This window comes from Myxocyprinus asiaticus, chromosome 9 (assembly GCF_019703515.2).
Source record: "Myxocyprinus asiaticus isolate MX2 ecotype Aquarium Trade chromosome 9, UBuf_Myxa_2, whole genome shotgun sequence".
Lineage (NCBI taxonomy): Eukaryota > Metazoa > Chordata > Actinopteri > Cypriniformes > Catostomidae > Myxocyprinus > Myxocyprinus asiaticus.
The window spans coordinates 48,235,973-48,252,235 of record NC_059352.1 but is presented as its reverse complement, the minus strand read 5'-3'; the positions used below and the strand labels follow the sequence as shown (position 1 = coordinate 48,252,235).

Sequence of the window (16,263 nt, the reverse complement as noted above, 5' to 3'; positions counted from 1 at the left end):
CAGGTATAGCAATTGAGTTCTGAGTGAAACTTGGAGACCTCAATGACATCAATGTATTAATAAATAAATTTGGAATTATATACATGTATATATAAATGAGGAAATAAATACATGTGGAAATAAAAGTATACAAATCACTTAAAAATGTATTTCTATGTACACTTTTATTCTTTATATTAAATTTATTTTTCCAATATATTTATTTTTGAGATTGACAGTTATAATATGTTCCTCCATGGTGCAGAGGGAGTAAACAAACGCATTCTGATGTAATATCTGTGACATCTCAAAAACATAACCAACAAAAATCTGACTTTCTATAGCTTGGTATTAGTTAAAATTTCACAACTTAGTCCCGCTGTCCACATATGTGGACATAGAGTAAAACGAAAATTGTATTAATTAATTTTTTTTTTTTTTTTTTTTTTTTTTTTTTTTAAATTGACGACTTGGACCAAATAATAAAGAAAAGCAGCCAATAAGTGCCCAACATAGATGGGAACTCCTTCAGTACTGTTTAAAAATCATCCCAGGGTGATACCTCAAGAAGTTGGTTGAGAAAATGTCAAGAGTACATGTCTGCAAATTCTAGGCAAAGGGTGACTACTTTGAAGATGCTAAAATATAACACAGTTTTGATTTATTTTGGATTTTGTTTAGTCACAACATAATTCCCATAGTTCCATTTATGTTATTCCACAGTTTTGATGACTTTACTAATATTCTAAATGTGAAGAAAATTATAATAAAGAATGAGTAAGTGTTTCAAAACTTTTGACCGGTAGTGTACAGGTGCATCTCAATAAATTAGAATGTCGTGGAAAAGTTCATTTATTTCAGTAATTCAACTCAAATTGTGAAACTCGTTAATTAAATACATTCAGTGCACACAGACTGAAGTAGTTTAAGTCTTTGGTTCTTTTAATTGTGATGATTTTGGCTCACATTTAACAAAAACCCACCAATTCACTATCTCAAAAAATTAGAATATGGTGACATGCCAATCAGCTAATCAACTCAAAACACCTGCAAAGGTTTCCTGAGCCTTCAAAATGGTCTCTCAGTTTGGTTCACTAGGCTACACAATCATGGGGAAGACTGCTGATCTGACAGTTGTCCAGAAGACAATCATTGACACCCTTCACAAGGAGGGTAAGCCACAAACATTCATTGCCAAAGAAGCTGGCTGTTCACAGAGTGCTGTATCCAAGCATGTTAACAGAAAGTTGAGTGGAAGGAAAAAGTGTGGAAGAAAAAGATGCACAACCAACCGAGAGAACCGCAGCCTTATGATTGTCAAGCAAAATCGATTCAAGAATTTGGGTGAACTTCACAAGGAATGGACTGAGGCTGGGGTCAAGGCATCAAGAGCCACCACACACAGACGTGTCAAGGAATTTGGCTACAGTTGTCGTATTCCTCTTGTTAAGCCACTCCTGAACCACAGACAACGTCAGAGGCGTCTTACCTGGGCTAAGGAGAAGAAGAACTGGACTGTTGCCCAGTGGTCCAAAGTCCTCTTTTCAGATGAGAGCAAGTTTTGTATTTCATTTGGAAACCAAGGTCCTAGAGTCTGGAGGAAGGGTGGAGAAGCTCATAGCCCAAGTTGCTTGAAGTCCAGTGTTAAGTTTCCACAGTCTGTGATGATTTGGGGTGCAATGTCATCTGCTGGTGTTGGTCCATTGTGTTTTTTGAAAACCAAAGTCACTGCACCCGTTTACCAAGACATTTTGGAGCACTTCATGCTTCCTTCTGCTGACCAGCTTTTTAAAGATGCTGATTTCATTTTCCAGCAGGATTTGGCACCTGCCCACACTGCCAAAAGCACCAAAAGTTGGTTAAATGACCATGGTGTTGGTGTGCTTGACTGGCCAGCAAACTCTCCAGACCTGAACCCCATAGAGAATCTATGGGGTATTGTCAAGAGGAAAATGAGAAACAAGAGACCAAAAAATGCAGATGAGCTGAAGGCCACTGTCAAAGAAACCTGGGCTTCCATACCACCTCAGCAGTGCCACAAACTGATCACCTCCATGCCACGCCGAATTGAGGCAGTAATTAAAGCAAAAGGAGCCCCTACCAAGTATTGAGTACATATACAGTAAATGAACATACTTTCCAGAAGGCCAACAATTCACTAAAAATGTTTTTTTTATTGGTCTTATGATGTATTCTAATTTGTTGAGATAGTGAATTGGTGGGTTTTTGTTAAATGTGAGCAAAATCATCACAATTAAAAGAACCAAAGACTTAAACTACTTCAGTCTGTGTGCATTGAATTTATTTAATACACGAGTTTCACAATTTGAGTTGAATTACTGAAATAAATGAACTTTTCCACGACATTCTAATTTATTGAGATGCACCTGTGTATATATATATATAATTTGTTCTTATTATTATTTTGCATGTTTATTAGGGGCTACTAGTTACAAATCAAAAAGGGGAATGGAAAATGCACACTGCAGTCTCAGGAGGTTAAAGGGCCTTTTTAGAAGTCAGTTCCTTTTTTTTTTAACCTAAATATTTAGTTAATTGCTGCTGTTTATCACTATATTTTGGGGTGTTCTCCAGTTTTATTTGGTTATACTGAGTAAAAATGTGTAAGTTCATTTAGGCCCATCGTGATTATTCTATAATTGTCTGATCGCAGTTAATTGAGATAACCGCTATTATTATGCACTTCAAATTCTAATCACATTTTAATGCCCAGATAAAGGAATTTACATTATGCCACGACACTGAAGATATCTGAAACAGATTTTTGATGTATTGAACGGTTATCATGGTGAGGCAATAAATTAATGGCAAAAAATGAGAAACAGGAAGTGTCTCATATCTTCTGCATGCATTGTGTGATTTAGATTATAATTGAGCTCTATGTTTGATAATAGGGGCTGATCACATGGACATGGCTATTGTGGGGTCACAGTCATAGCGCCACCAACTGGCAGCAGGAAGTGTGGCACTTTGAAAAAGTCCTGTTATTTTTATCCAAAACCCTTCAAAAGTTTTTAGAATAATGTCAAGACACTGCTGATGTAAATTGTGAAGTGATTCTTGATATCTTAAATTGTGTTGTCAAGGCAACAGATCAAATTACATCATGTTGTAGTGTATTCGGGTGTACCTGACACACTGAGCCATATGTTTAATCACGCTTATGATGTGAATGTGGCTGTGGTGGGTCACGGTCATTGGGCATCCAGCTGGCAACAACAGATGTGACTTTAACAGACTTCCAAATAATCTTTAGGAAAAAACAACCCCTCTTATATTCACCCGTCACATCAAATTTACTCAGACTACTGTCAAATCGAATAAGGTAAGTGGATTCTTGATATCTTACATGATATTTTCATAGCCACAAAGCAAATAACAAGATACTTTTTTGGACTGTTTAAGGGTATTCCAACACCTGCCATAATTACACATTTATTCAATTTGCCACACACATCAAAGTTGTTAACCATTATGTCTGAGCATAAGGTAAGGCATGGCGTCTTGTTTACAAGACCAAATGCATGTTTCCATCATGCATCGTTTTCCGAAAGCCACCAGGTGGAAATGGACCCATGGTGCTTGGGCTCGTCATCGCTGCTTGCAGCTATATTATTATTTGATTTATATATTTGAAGTTAAATATGTACAAATGACTTCTTAAGGTGTATGAAGCACACATGCATCTTAAGAAATATGACAATATGACAATTAATCGTGAAAGCCCTAAGAGAGACAATTAACTGTCAAAAACGCAATAATTTGACAATTAATCGTCAGCCAAATTTCATAATTGTAACAGCCCTACTTGAATATCTGGTGATATTTCAATCTGCAATTAGAACTTTTGATTGCATAATATTATCTGATTATGCATTTAAAACCTATTTTCTTATTTAAATAGTTTTAATGTACTTAGCTACTTTTTGTTAGTACGTCGAAGTGTAGCAAACTACTTTTTTTAAAAGGTTAACTTGACTGTAGTCTTAAGTAGCTTCAAAATGTCACCCTTTACTTTCATTGTATGAAAAGAAACCCATGGTGGAAAAAGTCACCCCAAACACACACACAAAGAAAAAACGCAAAAGTGTTGAAATATTTTTAAAATGTTTATTTCTCTTTTGGCTACATTCTCTACAATTGCAGCAGCACTTTATAGACAGATCAACATGTTGAGCTGAAAACTGGTTGAAAGAGTATTTGGAGAGAGGGAACAACCCTGAAAGCTGGACAGTTTGATCACAGTCCGGTTCGGAGCGGCTGACCTGACTCGGGCTCCGGGATCAGCAAGGGTTGCTAAACAACATGACAGCACTGGGTCTGGGCAAAAAGGGGTAAAATTATCATGGCTGAGGTCCGGCCCACCTTCTATCTGTTCCGTGAATCACATCTCACACACTCGGGCTCACAACACAGTTCATTCAACAAAACACAGTTTTTCCATCCTGTGATTTCCTGGCAAATTTAATGTTTATTTGGTCTGATTCTTAATTTGATTCGTAATATGGAATTACACAAAAAAGTCTAGTCTTCAGCAACATCAGGTGGCAGTGACATTGCATCAGACAAAAAAAAACAAAAAATAAAACCTACAAACTATGAACTGTGAATATGAAACCCTGCATAAACAGGTTGGGTTTGTAAATGTACTTGAACATGACGTTTGAACGTTTTAAAGGAGGGCTATTACAATCATTCTTGACTCAGTCCCCTCTGAAATTTTATTTTATTTTTTCCTACTACTTTTAAAACATGTCCAGGTCATTTTCCCCCCCAAAATTAAACAAAATAAAGGATTTTTCTTTTTAAATTTTTTTTTTTTTTTTTTTTTTTTTGACAGTTAAGCAAAATTTTCCTCCAATTTTTTTTTACAGTAATAAGAATCACCATTGACAATAATGACATTTACAAAAACCTCAAAAGTAAAATGTCTGAAAATTACAGGGAATTTAGTGGGTAAATGTCCTTAATTGTCTTAATTATGAAAATAATGGCAGAATGCAAAAATAGGCTTCATTTTCTTTATGCAAAACACATTTCGTTTCTTATGATTTTACTGTGAAATGTGAACCGGACATGTTTCCGCAAAATTCACCCGCCCATATTTGCAATTATTAAGCCAACATACACACTGACACTGTTCATGTAACTTTGAACTAATATTGACGGCATTTTTGTAACAAACACACTTTGCATTCTGTGGCCATCAGACACGTGTTATAAACAGCCAACGTATTTTATAACGCACTGTGGCGTAAAAAAATCCATTCACAAGCGCGCGCGAACAGACAATGTCGTGTCACATTTAAACACTCGTTCATCTATTTCCAATCACACTACAATTAATTGCCTCTAATTTTCACACTTACACAAAACAAAACACCCCTTTCTAGAGGCGTAGCTCAGGGAGGATATCAACAATAGGCGCTAAAGCATAAAAGTCAATCCCCTCCAACTCTACTCCACTTCACAAAATGCCTTGGGTAAAAAACAAATATCCATTTTTAAGCAGGTCTATCGCTGACTGGCATCTGGATCCACACAGGAAATGACATCAGCCATTCCCGCCGCGATAACAATGGCAGTCACTGTGGCCGGTGTGGGCGTGTCCTTCAGCTTTCAAGCCGATACCTAGCCGCTCCCCCTTTCCGTCCACTCAGAGGTGGTGATGGGAGGGAAAATGCCGTTAGAGTCATAATAGATCAGCCAGTGAGATCAGTAGGAGATGATGCCTGAAGATGCAGGGCTGGCGGGCATGGCCTGCAAGTTTCCCGATGAATTGGATCGACGCATGTGAGGAAGAAGGTACGAGTCACTGCCCAGTTGGTGGACGTCAAAGCGATCCTCCTTCCTGTAAGCCAGACAGCGTCGGATAAACGCCTGCAGAGTATAAGAGAAAGAACTTAGACAGCCATTTCCACGTAAACATTTACATAAGAGTGTGCTTGTAACAGCGTTGTGCATTTAAAATACAAAGTATGAGTAACTGTATTCCGTTATAGTTACAATTTAAACCGCAGGTAATCAGATTATAGCTACATTCAAAAATATGTGATCACTGATGGGATTACTTTGAATTTGATTGTCATTTTGGTGGTCCACTGACATGGGTCTTTTAATGGCCTGTCAATATCTAGAGAGCAGGGTGGCAGATGGGCAGATATCACCTCGACCCGTAGTCTTTTTTCTTTATTAAAAATGTATTCTATTCAGACTGATTATCAGTTAAGAAGGACTTCAGTAATTGCACCAGTGTTGGGTAAGTTCTCAAAAAAGCAATTTACTACAAATTACTTATCTAAAATTTTAAATCAGATTACACTACTCATTTCATGTTTCTCCTTTATGACTCGTTAGTGAATCTTCAGCTGTCAACTGTAACTATGTAACTGTAATCGGATTACACAAATTAAAAATGTAATGCATTACACTACTACCTTTAAAGTAATCAGATTACATCAACTAATTACTTTGTACTCAGATTATACCCAACACTGCCCCAAATAAACCAATCATATGACTTCAAAAACCTGTATTGAAATGCATTTTAGAGTAAAACTTCCAACCATGAATATAACTCATGTCACATGCTTCAAACTAACCTTTGCCTCATTGCTGGCCACAGGTTTAGCTGGAAACTGCACCTCAGTGGCTTTCAGGATGGTGTTCTCCTGAAGAATGTCTTGCTGGGACTGATTATGGCCAAATGGCTGCAGAGCGACAAGATTAAATGCCAAATTATCCTACAATGCATTATACATCAATAGCGGTGTGTGACAGTAGTTTTAAGCAATGAATCTTACCTTTCGTCCATACAGGCACTGGAAGAAAATGACGCCCACAGACCAAACGTCTACTTTATTAGAGATCTTTGGAGGCTCTTTACCAACAACAAAACACTCGGGTGGCAAATACCTGAAACAAAGATATTTTGTTACTTTTATTTTACATAAAAATATTAGGGAGACTTTCAGGAAACCTGTCAAGAAAACGGCCTGGTCATATTTAACCTTAAATAAAAAAAATAAAAGAATGATATTTTACATAAAGAAAATGAAACTTACATTTAGGACCATTCACATTTGACCCCCTAATTCTCATTACCGCAGCGCATCCGGAGGTTTTACTTTTACTATACCCATCGTTTTCAATGATGATTCTCATTACCGCAACACAAATTTGTTTAATTATAATCTGTGAACATGAAAGGCAGTACCAAGCGAGTACTACCACGATGTGGAAACACAATTGAAATAATATATCCTTTTTTTCCATGTTGCAGTAATGAGAATATCATAATGACCACATTTTCTCGCATTGCGGTTATGAAAATCGGGGGTATTATGTCACGAAAACATCGTCGCAATGTATTTTAATCGTCCTTAAAATAGGGTTCATTTTCTACATGCAAAACCTAATTTCTCATTTGTTTCTTTTGATTGTGGAGTAAAATAGGACCAGGACATTTTCTTGACAGGGTTCATGAGAATCACCAGTCAGGTACTACGGGTGACACAATGTTGTTTTAAGCTAGGTACACTAACCAGTACGTTCCGGCTCCCTGTGAGGTCAGATCCATTCCGTCCACTCCATAACTATCATCATCCATGATTTTAGACAGACCAAAGTCTGTGATCTTTATCTCACCACACGCTGTTCCATCAACAAGCAGGATGTTCCCTGAGTAACCAAAAACACAAAACTTCATACAAACACCACATGACAAATATTAATTTAAAAGTGCATTTAAGGTTTTTGCAAATTTGTATAACCTTTTCAAACAAGAAAATTGTTCAGAAGCTCCGATTATTTTTGTAGAAACATGATATATTGGTTAACACAAAAATGACTGAATCTTTCAAATAAAATGGAAAACAACTATCATCATTTACAAATCAACAGAAAAACAAAAGAACAAATACACCTGCAAGCAGTTACGGGGCCAAGCACACCAATGGCAAACATTTTGATTGAATTTGGAATTCCGGTGATGATTTTAAGCAGAGTGGTGAAAAAAAGACATTAGTTTAATGACTTGTATTGTAATACAAGTGCTTCTAACTTTTGATCAATAGGTGGTGCTTGGTCACAATGCCACATATGAAGTTTCACGTCAATACGCCAAAGCCTTCATGAGATACAGCCTCAGATCCTTTTTGGGATCAAGCCATATCATTTGTTTATGCATTACACGAGACTGGTTTGGTCCATCAAAAAGCTTTTCATAACTTGTTGTCATGAGTGTCCCTACATGATACATGGCAAATTTCGTGCAAATCGGATGTACGGCCTTGGAGGAGTTTGAAAATGTAGGTTTTCAATGAAATTCAATATGGTGGACAGGAAGTATGACCAACCATGGCAAATTGGGTATTATTCCACTCCGGATGCCCCAAGGAATCTAAAGCGACCAGTCTCATGATTTTCGGCCAAACTATAAAGAAGTTTTAAGCATAAATAGCCATTTCTTATTTTTTTTAAATAGTTCTTGACCACTAGGAGGTGCTGTGCCGAAACTGTGCCGGTACTCGCACGTTATGCATATGATGACCCGCTGTGTTGCGAAGATACAGCCTCACGTCCATTTTGGAGTAATCGTTGTTGAATTTGTTGACGCAGTGTACGAGAACGGTTTGGTCTATCATCATGAATCTCATAATAATGAGCACGTTTTCAAGTAAATGCAATAAACGCTGTTCCTTTATCAGGGTAATATCATAAACAGAATACACAGGTCGACACGGGTAGATTTTTGCCCATTACGCCGATTTCACGTGGCACATAAACCCCGTTCTCACCAGCTTATCCAATGTGTGCACGTGGTGAGCGCATGTTTTTTCACAGTTTGACATGAAAAGCAGAGAATAACGTGACTATTTCTAATCTCCTGTAAACACGGTTTTCTTGCTTTGTCAAATTTTTTAGATAAGCTGATTTTTGGGAGTAATCAATGTATTGGTGTGCATGTAAACGTGCTAATTTTCTCATGAGTGTCTCTAGATGATACATGCAAAATTTCAAGCGAATTGGACATACGAATTTCAGCATTTACCTACATACGGTTCTATGAGCTGCCAAAGACTTTAATAGCGGAAGCAGAATAATAAGAAAAATAGAGCTGCAAGCAGCAATTATGGGGCCAAGCCAGTGGAAAACTTTTCGACTGAATATAGAATTCTGGTGATGATTTTAAGCAGTGGTGAAAAAAGACAATTCATTTTATTACTTGGTGTTATACAAATGCTAATAACTTTTGACCAATAGGTGGCGCTGTCACCAAACTAATATGGTACTGTAAGGACTTAGTCACAATGCCACATATTAAGTTCCATGTCAATTCACCAAATTGTTCAAGAGATACAGCCTCACGCTGCATTCCATTCAACTCAAAAGTCCGATTTTCCAACTTCCTACTAGGAAAAGTGCAATGGAACGCCACTTGAAGTCGGAATTTCAACTGGGAAACTCGTGTTTCGAATTTTCAACTCCGATTTTACCGAGATGCAGGTGAGTGATATCAAACAAACTCAGGGAGATGTATAAAATGATAAACATTCACTTTTATTAAGTAATAGCAATAAATGAGTCAAAGTTCCTACATGACATTAAAGCTTGTTTAACAAGTGCCTGTAGAAACAGGTGTATAAAACATGGTATATTACACACTATTTTCATAATCGTACACCTGTAGCACAAATGCTAGCACTGCAGCATTGTTTATCAGTTGGGTTGCTAGGACACATCTCTGGTTACAGTCAAAAACCTGCTAAGTGAACGGGAGCATTGCAGTTTTGTTTCCTTAAACGTCATCTTCCAAGCATCTGGCAATGGAATGCATTTATGGTTGGAGAACGGATATATGAAGTGGAAATATTCCACATCCGATTTGAATGGAAAGCAGCATCAGACCCTTATTGGCATCTTGCGGTTGGGTCTAACAATAAGCTTTTTATAACTTTTTGTCATGAGTGTCTCTAGATAATACATGCAAAATTTTGTGCAAATCAAACTTACGGTCTTGGAGTTTCAAAAAAGTAGGTTTTTAATTAAATTTAATATGGCGGATAGGAAGTATGGCCAACCATGGCAAATTTAGTATCAACATACTCCGCGTGACCCAAGGAAGCTAACGGCACAAGTCACATGACAATAAGCCAAATTAATTTTAATTAATTTTAAAGTTATCAGCATTTCTTTGTATCTTTTGACCACTAGGTGGCACTGTCCCCAAACTTATTGAGTACCTTAAGGACATAGCCCTAATGACACGTACCAAATTTCGTAACCATACGCCAATGCATTTGTAATATTCAGCAATTTAAGGCAAAATTCAGAATGGCTGAACATGGCCGACATAGGACAATTAGGTATCTTTCAACTTGGTATACCCCAAGGTCATGATTTTAGGCCAAACAATTTAGAAGTTATAAATGCAAAAAATAAATCAAAATAAAAAATCATATTTTCCCACTAGGTGGTGCTGTCCTGAAACTGTGCAGGTACCCTCACTTTATGATTGAAGACATTTACCAAGTTTCGTGTCAATATGCTAAAGCGTTGCGAAGATGCAGCCTCATGCATTTTGGCGTGCTCGTTCTTGAATTTGTTGATGCGGTATACAAGAACGGTTTGGTCTATCATCATGAATATCATAACATTTTCTCATGAGCATCTCTAGATGATACATGCAAAATTTTGAGCAAATCGGACATACAGACTAGGAGTCCGAAAAAGTATGTTTTTGGAAAATTAAAAATGGTGGAAAATCTAGTGGGCGGAGCTTAAAAACAATACAACCTAATAGAGCTGTTCAGCCATGACATCAACTTATAGGCAAACCCGGAAGTCTAATTCGCCATGGGTTCCCTTTGGATTTTCCTATGGGTTTTTATAATGGGGTTATTGAACTTATGAGTAAAATGAGGTCTGTGGTAAAAATTACTTTACAATACATGGACGAAAATTAATAGATTACATAAATTACACACAATCATACCTCAAACGTGAATTTTGAAGCCGTATTGAATTAAATACTTTTTTTTTAATGCACGGCGGCTTCAAAATTCAAGTCTGAGGTATGAGTGTGTGTAATTTATGTTGTAGAACAAAACGTCCACATATCGTCAAGTAATGTTTACCGCAGACCTTATTTTACTCATAAGTTCAAAAACCCCATTATAAAAACCCATAGGAAAATCCAGAGGGAACCCATGATGAATTCTCTTCCGGGTTTTTGGGTTACAAGCTGAACAGCTCTACGAAACTCTGCATGACCCAAGGAATCATAGGGGGAAAAAAATGCAATTAATTCTACTTAGGGAACAGACTTTTTCTTTCAAACTTAGGGTTCAAAAGTTATTAGCCGAAACATAGGTGAAACGTTGAACTGTTGGTGGCGCTAGAAGGTTTGAGTTAGAGACCCCAAATTTTGTGTGGTGGCTAGACATAGCCACACCTATCATTGTGCCAAATTTCAGCATTTTACATATGGTTCTATGAGCAGCCATAGACTTTAATAGCGGAAGCAGAATAATAAGAAAACTAACAGAACTAACAGGTGCCTCAATATTGTTAATGATTTTTTCTATAATTAAAAAAAAAAAAAAAGTGTGGCTGCAGACACCATTTTTCATCTGTTGACATTAAAAGCATTATTATTTTTTCTATCGTCTAATCTTAGTAGCAGCAATTAAATACTCAATAATTAATTATTAACTAATAATTAATAAACTAAATGTAATAAGTAATTTATAACTTTTACTAAAGTAATTAGTTTTTTCAACTTTAAAGTAATACTTTTGATGATAAATATTCAACGTTTTTATAATATTTTAGATTTAATTTTTATTTAAATTGATAAATTTATCCACACAACGCAAAACCTCCAAAACACTAAAATCCGTTTGTTATTTTAAATGAAGTACAACCATAAATCTGCTAAATTGAAAGTCCAACTGGAAAGCCTGATTCCTAGTAAATCTTGTACAAATACAGCAATTATTTGCTCAGATTTTTTCCCCTTAGCCTGTGCACATCTGCATGTGTTTGCGTTCACCTGGTTTCAGGTCATAGTGAATGATGGGTGGTTTGATCTCATTGAGGTATCTGAGGGCATTCACTATCTGCATGACAATGGAGCGAGCCTCTTTCTCAGACATCAGCTTGTGTTGTTTGAGATAGAAATCCAGATCATTCCCCTCACAGAACTCCAGAACAGTGCAGAATCTACAACACCACAAAACAGTGTTAACATATCTGTTAAAACCGCAATCTGCTTGCACAACATAAGAGAACAGGTAAAAGTTGTCATAGAGACTTACGTGTCAGTGTCCAGGGAAAAGTAGTCGTAGAGTTTGACTATTCTGGGATGGTCCAGTTGTTTGTGAATTCTGTATTCTCTACAGGCATGTCTGGAGTGAGAAATGCAACAGATTACCATTTCAATGAGAAAAAAGTATGAGTGAGAGACTGAGAGAAGGAAAGAGAGAGACGATGATCAACATACTTGTGATAGTTTTCTTTTTTCTCTTCTCTCCAGTTCTTGTTGAGCTGGTGGATTTTCACAGCAGCATATCGCTGCTCAAAGAGGTCAAATGCCTAAATACAAACAAACACATTTGAATCAGGTATAATCAGTTACTTAAACTTCTTTAAAAAGTGAATGCATCTACAAAACAACGGACAACAAAACACCTTATAAACTTCGCTGAATCCCCCTCGTCCCAGTAAGTGTAACAGGAGATATCTTTCATTAAGAGTCGGATGGTCTTTGAACCTACAAACACACGCAACCGCACACAAAATTAGGCATATTCATAAGTCTTGACTGATTTAAATACACAAATGTATCTGGATTAGAGGTGGACCGATATATCAGTTTTACAGATTAATCGGTGCCGATAGTTGATTTTCAGAAATATCGGTTATTGCCAAAAATCTATGCCATATCTTAATCTTGACAATATTCATCCATATTTTTATCTTCACTTCAATGCATATTTTTTGTTGTTTTGATTAGACAATCAAACAATCTAAATTGAAACAAGGGCATGCAAAGAAAAATGCTACTATATCAAAACATGCCATGTCAACACAAACATTGTGTCTCCAACAGCCTCTATGTCTGTGCCAGTCATAGCAACTAAAGACTAAGAATTTTTTGTAACATTTCATAAATCGGGGGGGGCCTGGGTAGCTCAGTGGTAAAAGATGCTGGCTACCACCTCTGGAGTTCGCTAGTTCAAATCCCAGGGCGTGCTGAGTGACTCCAGCCAGGTCTCCTAAGCAACCAAATTGGTCCGGTGGCAACGCGCCCAACAAGCCACGTGATAAGATGTGCGGGTTGGCGGTCTCAGACGTGGAGGCAGCTGGGATTCGTCCTCCGCCACCCGGATTGAGGCGAATCACTACGCGACCACGAGGACTTAAAAGTGCACTGGGAATTGGGCATTCCAAATTGGGTGAAAAAAAAAATAAATAAATTATACATTCCATAAATTGATTTTAAAAACTATCGGCAGATAACTGATTTATCGGTCTTTTCCACCATCTTAGTTATCACATCGGCAAAATCCATAGTCGGTCGACATCTAATCTGTAACATTTGAGATGCCTGTCTTCCTGATGAGACTCAGTCATTGGTACGTCTTTGTGTCAATCACGAGAGGGGGCGGGACTTACTGAGAGCTGTCCTCATTGTTGATTCTTTTGAGTTCTCGAATGTGCAGATTTCTCACGCGCTCCAACCGTTCCAGCTCCGCCTGGATCTCTGCCTCCTCCTGAACACAGACACACCCATACATGCACCTAAGCACATACTAACATACTTGTGTATGAATGGTAGACCTATATTTCAGAGGTCTTGATTGGAGGGACAAAAAGACTCTTTGAAACAGAGTTTCTGCACGACTGCCTTTGCATGACGCACTAATGCTCCACTTCAGGGTCTTTCAACCATCTACTATTAATGCACATATAAGTGTGTGTGTGTGCGCGTGTACGTGCATGTGTGCATCTAGAGGGACTAACCTTTTTGAGATGCCCCAGTCTCAGTTTGAAAATTTCTTCCTGCTCATGATACTCTGCCACAGTCAACCTACACAACCAAAACAAAACCACACATTTTTCAAAACAGAATAGTCAATGCATTTCCTGAACAACTAAGAGAGTAATCAGTGAATAATCAGGCTGATTTCGGGTCAGACCCAATCAGAGGCATTTCACATGGGGGAACGCGAAGGCTGAACTATTTCTAGCTTGACATGCCGTCATAAAATTTGTGGGAGGGTGCTAAAAAAAAAAAAAAAAAAAAAAAGTACAAGACCTTTAAAGGAATGCTTTGAAAGGGATGATTTTAAAGGCAGAACTTTTCCAAGAGAAGCACGCTACTTAAAAGCATTGACTGACAGACAGACAGACAGACTAGTCATCCAACAACCGATCATCGTGACCTATTCCTAGTTACAATGATTACAAATAGTATATATTAGGGATGCAAACTCATAAGAGGTGAAAAAGGTGAGAAAGTCATAGCAGGTGTTTCAAATGTATATATTTTTTTAGTCGATTCATTTGTTGTATTTAAAACTTTTTGTTGAATTTAAAGCTTTTTTTGTGTGTGTGTGTGTGTGTGTGTGTGTGTGTGTGTGTGTGTGTGTGTGTGGGCTTAAAGTAACAATTCCAAGTCATTCTAATAAGAAAAATGTAGAAACGTCTACCAAAATATTGGGCAAAGTAGCTTCAGAAAAGGAGACTTTAGCTGAAAGGTGAGTAGTCTGCATGCCTGATATATACACAGGCGCACACTGTGAATTAGCGGTAGACCGATATATCGGTTTTACCGATTAATCTGTACTGATAGTTGCTTTTTGGAACTATCAGTTATGGGCAAAAATGTCGATAGCTGCAGATATATCTTTTTGTATTAATATTCCTCATGTTCAACTGTGGCCGGCGCTGGAGGCCAACAGCGGAATAAAAACAATCACTGGCACCTCGTGGGAATTTTCTGTCCACAATATTCATAAATATTTTCTGTTCTCACTTTAATGCAAATTTTGTTATTTTGATTAGATAATCAATTGTATTTAATTGAAGCAAATGCATGCAAAGAAAAATGTGACTATATGGAAACATGCCCTGTCAGCATATACATCATGTCTCCAACTTAATATCTTATAACAATAAATCTCATTCCTCATTAAACCTGGTGAAAATATATATATATATATATATATATATATATATATATATATATATATATATACACACACACACACACACACACACACACACACACACACACATATATACACTGGTGGCCAAAAGTTTTGAATAATGTACAGATTTTGCTGTTTCGGAAGGAAATTGGTACTTTAATTCACCAAAGTGGCATTCAACTGATCACAAAGTATAGTCAGGACATTACTGATGTAAAAAACAGCACCATCACTATTTGAAAAAAGTCATTTTTGATCAAATCTAGACAGCAACCATCACTCTAACACCTTATCCTTGAGTAATCATGCTAAATTGCTAATATGATACTAGAAAATCACTTGCCATTATATCAAACACAGCTGAAAGATATTTGGTTCATTAAATGAAGCTTAACATTGTGTTTGTTTTTAAATTGTCACAGTATGCAATAGACTGGCATGTCTTAAGGTCAATATTAGGTCAAAAATGGCAAAAAAGAAACAGCTTTCTCTAGAAACTCGTCATTCGATCATTGTTTTGAGGAATGAAGGCTATACAATGCTTGAAATTGCCACAAAACTGAAGATTTCATACAAAGGTGTACACTACAGTCTTCAAAGACAAAGGACAACTGGCTCTAACAAGGACAGAAAGAGATGTGGAAGACCAGATGTACAACTAAACAAGAGGATAAGTACATCAGAGTCTCTAGTTTGAGAAATAGACGCCTCACAGGTCCTCAGCTGTACAATTGTGGTGAGAAGAATATCATGTCAGAATGCTATTCTGAGATGCGGGTTTGGCGCTGTTTTGGTGGCACGAGAGGGACCTACGCAATATTAGGCAGGTGGTTTTAATGTTGTGGTTGATCTGTGTGTGTGTGTGTCTAATATATATATATATATATATATATATATACACACATTATATGTATATAAGTACATACATATACATATATATATATATATATGCGTTATATATCTTGCGTTATGCACAAAATCTTAATTTTTTCTGGTTATTATTGGTTTATTTTGGTTGAACAATAAAATGCATTTGTTTTTTTGT

The 16,263-nt window shown here is 37.0% G+C and overlaps 1 protein-coding gene across 1 annotated transcript in view; it reads right to left on the bottom strand.

The window, feature by feature from the left end:
* Positions 1-4,096: 4,096 nt before the first annotated feature.
* The window catches only part of LOC127445994 (serine/threonine-protein kinase tousled-like 1-B), a 42,917-nt gene continuing 30,750 nt past the window's right edge, over positions 4,097-16,263 (bottom strand). The window contains exons 13-22 of the mRNA XM_051706569.1: positions 14,029-14,095; positions 13,681-13,778; positions 12,694-12,775; positions 12,506-12,597; positions 12,321-12,410; positions 12,056-12,225; positions 7,545-7,680; positions 6,804-6,915; positions 6,603-6,710; positions 4,097-5,880 (exon numbers count right to left, since the gene is read on the bottom strand). Coding sequence (XP_051562529.1) covers positions 5,716-5,880; positions 6,603-6,710; positions 6,804-6,915; positions 7,545-7,680; positions 12,056-12,225; positions 12,321-12,410; positions 12,506-12,597; positions 12,694-12,775; positions 13,681-13,778; positions 14,029-14,095 — 1,120 coding nt within the window. The 3' untranslated portion in view covers positions 4,097-5,715. The remainder of the gene's footprint in view (positions 5,881-6,602; positions 6,711-6,803; positions 6,916-7,544; positions 7,681-12,055; positions 12,226-12,320; positions 12,411-12,505; positions 12,598-12,693; positions 12,776-13,680; positions 13,779-14,028; positions 14,096-16,263) is intronic.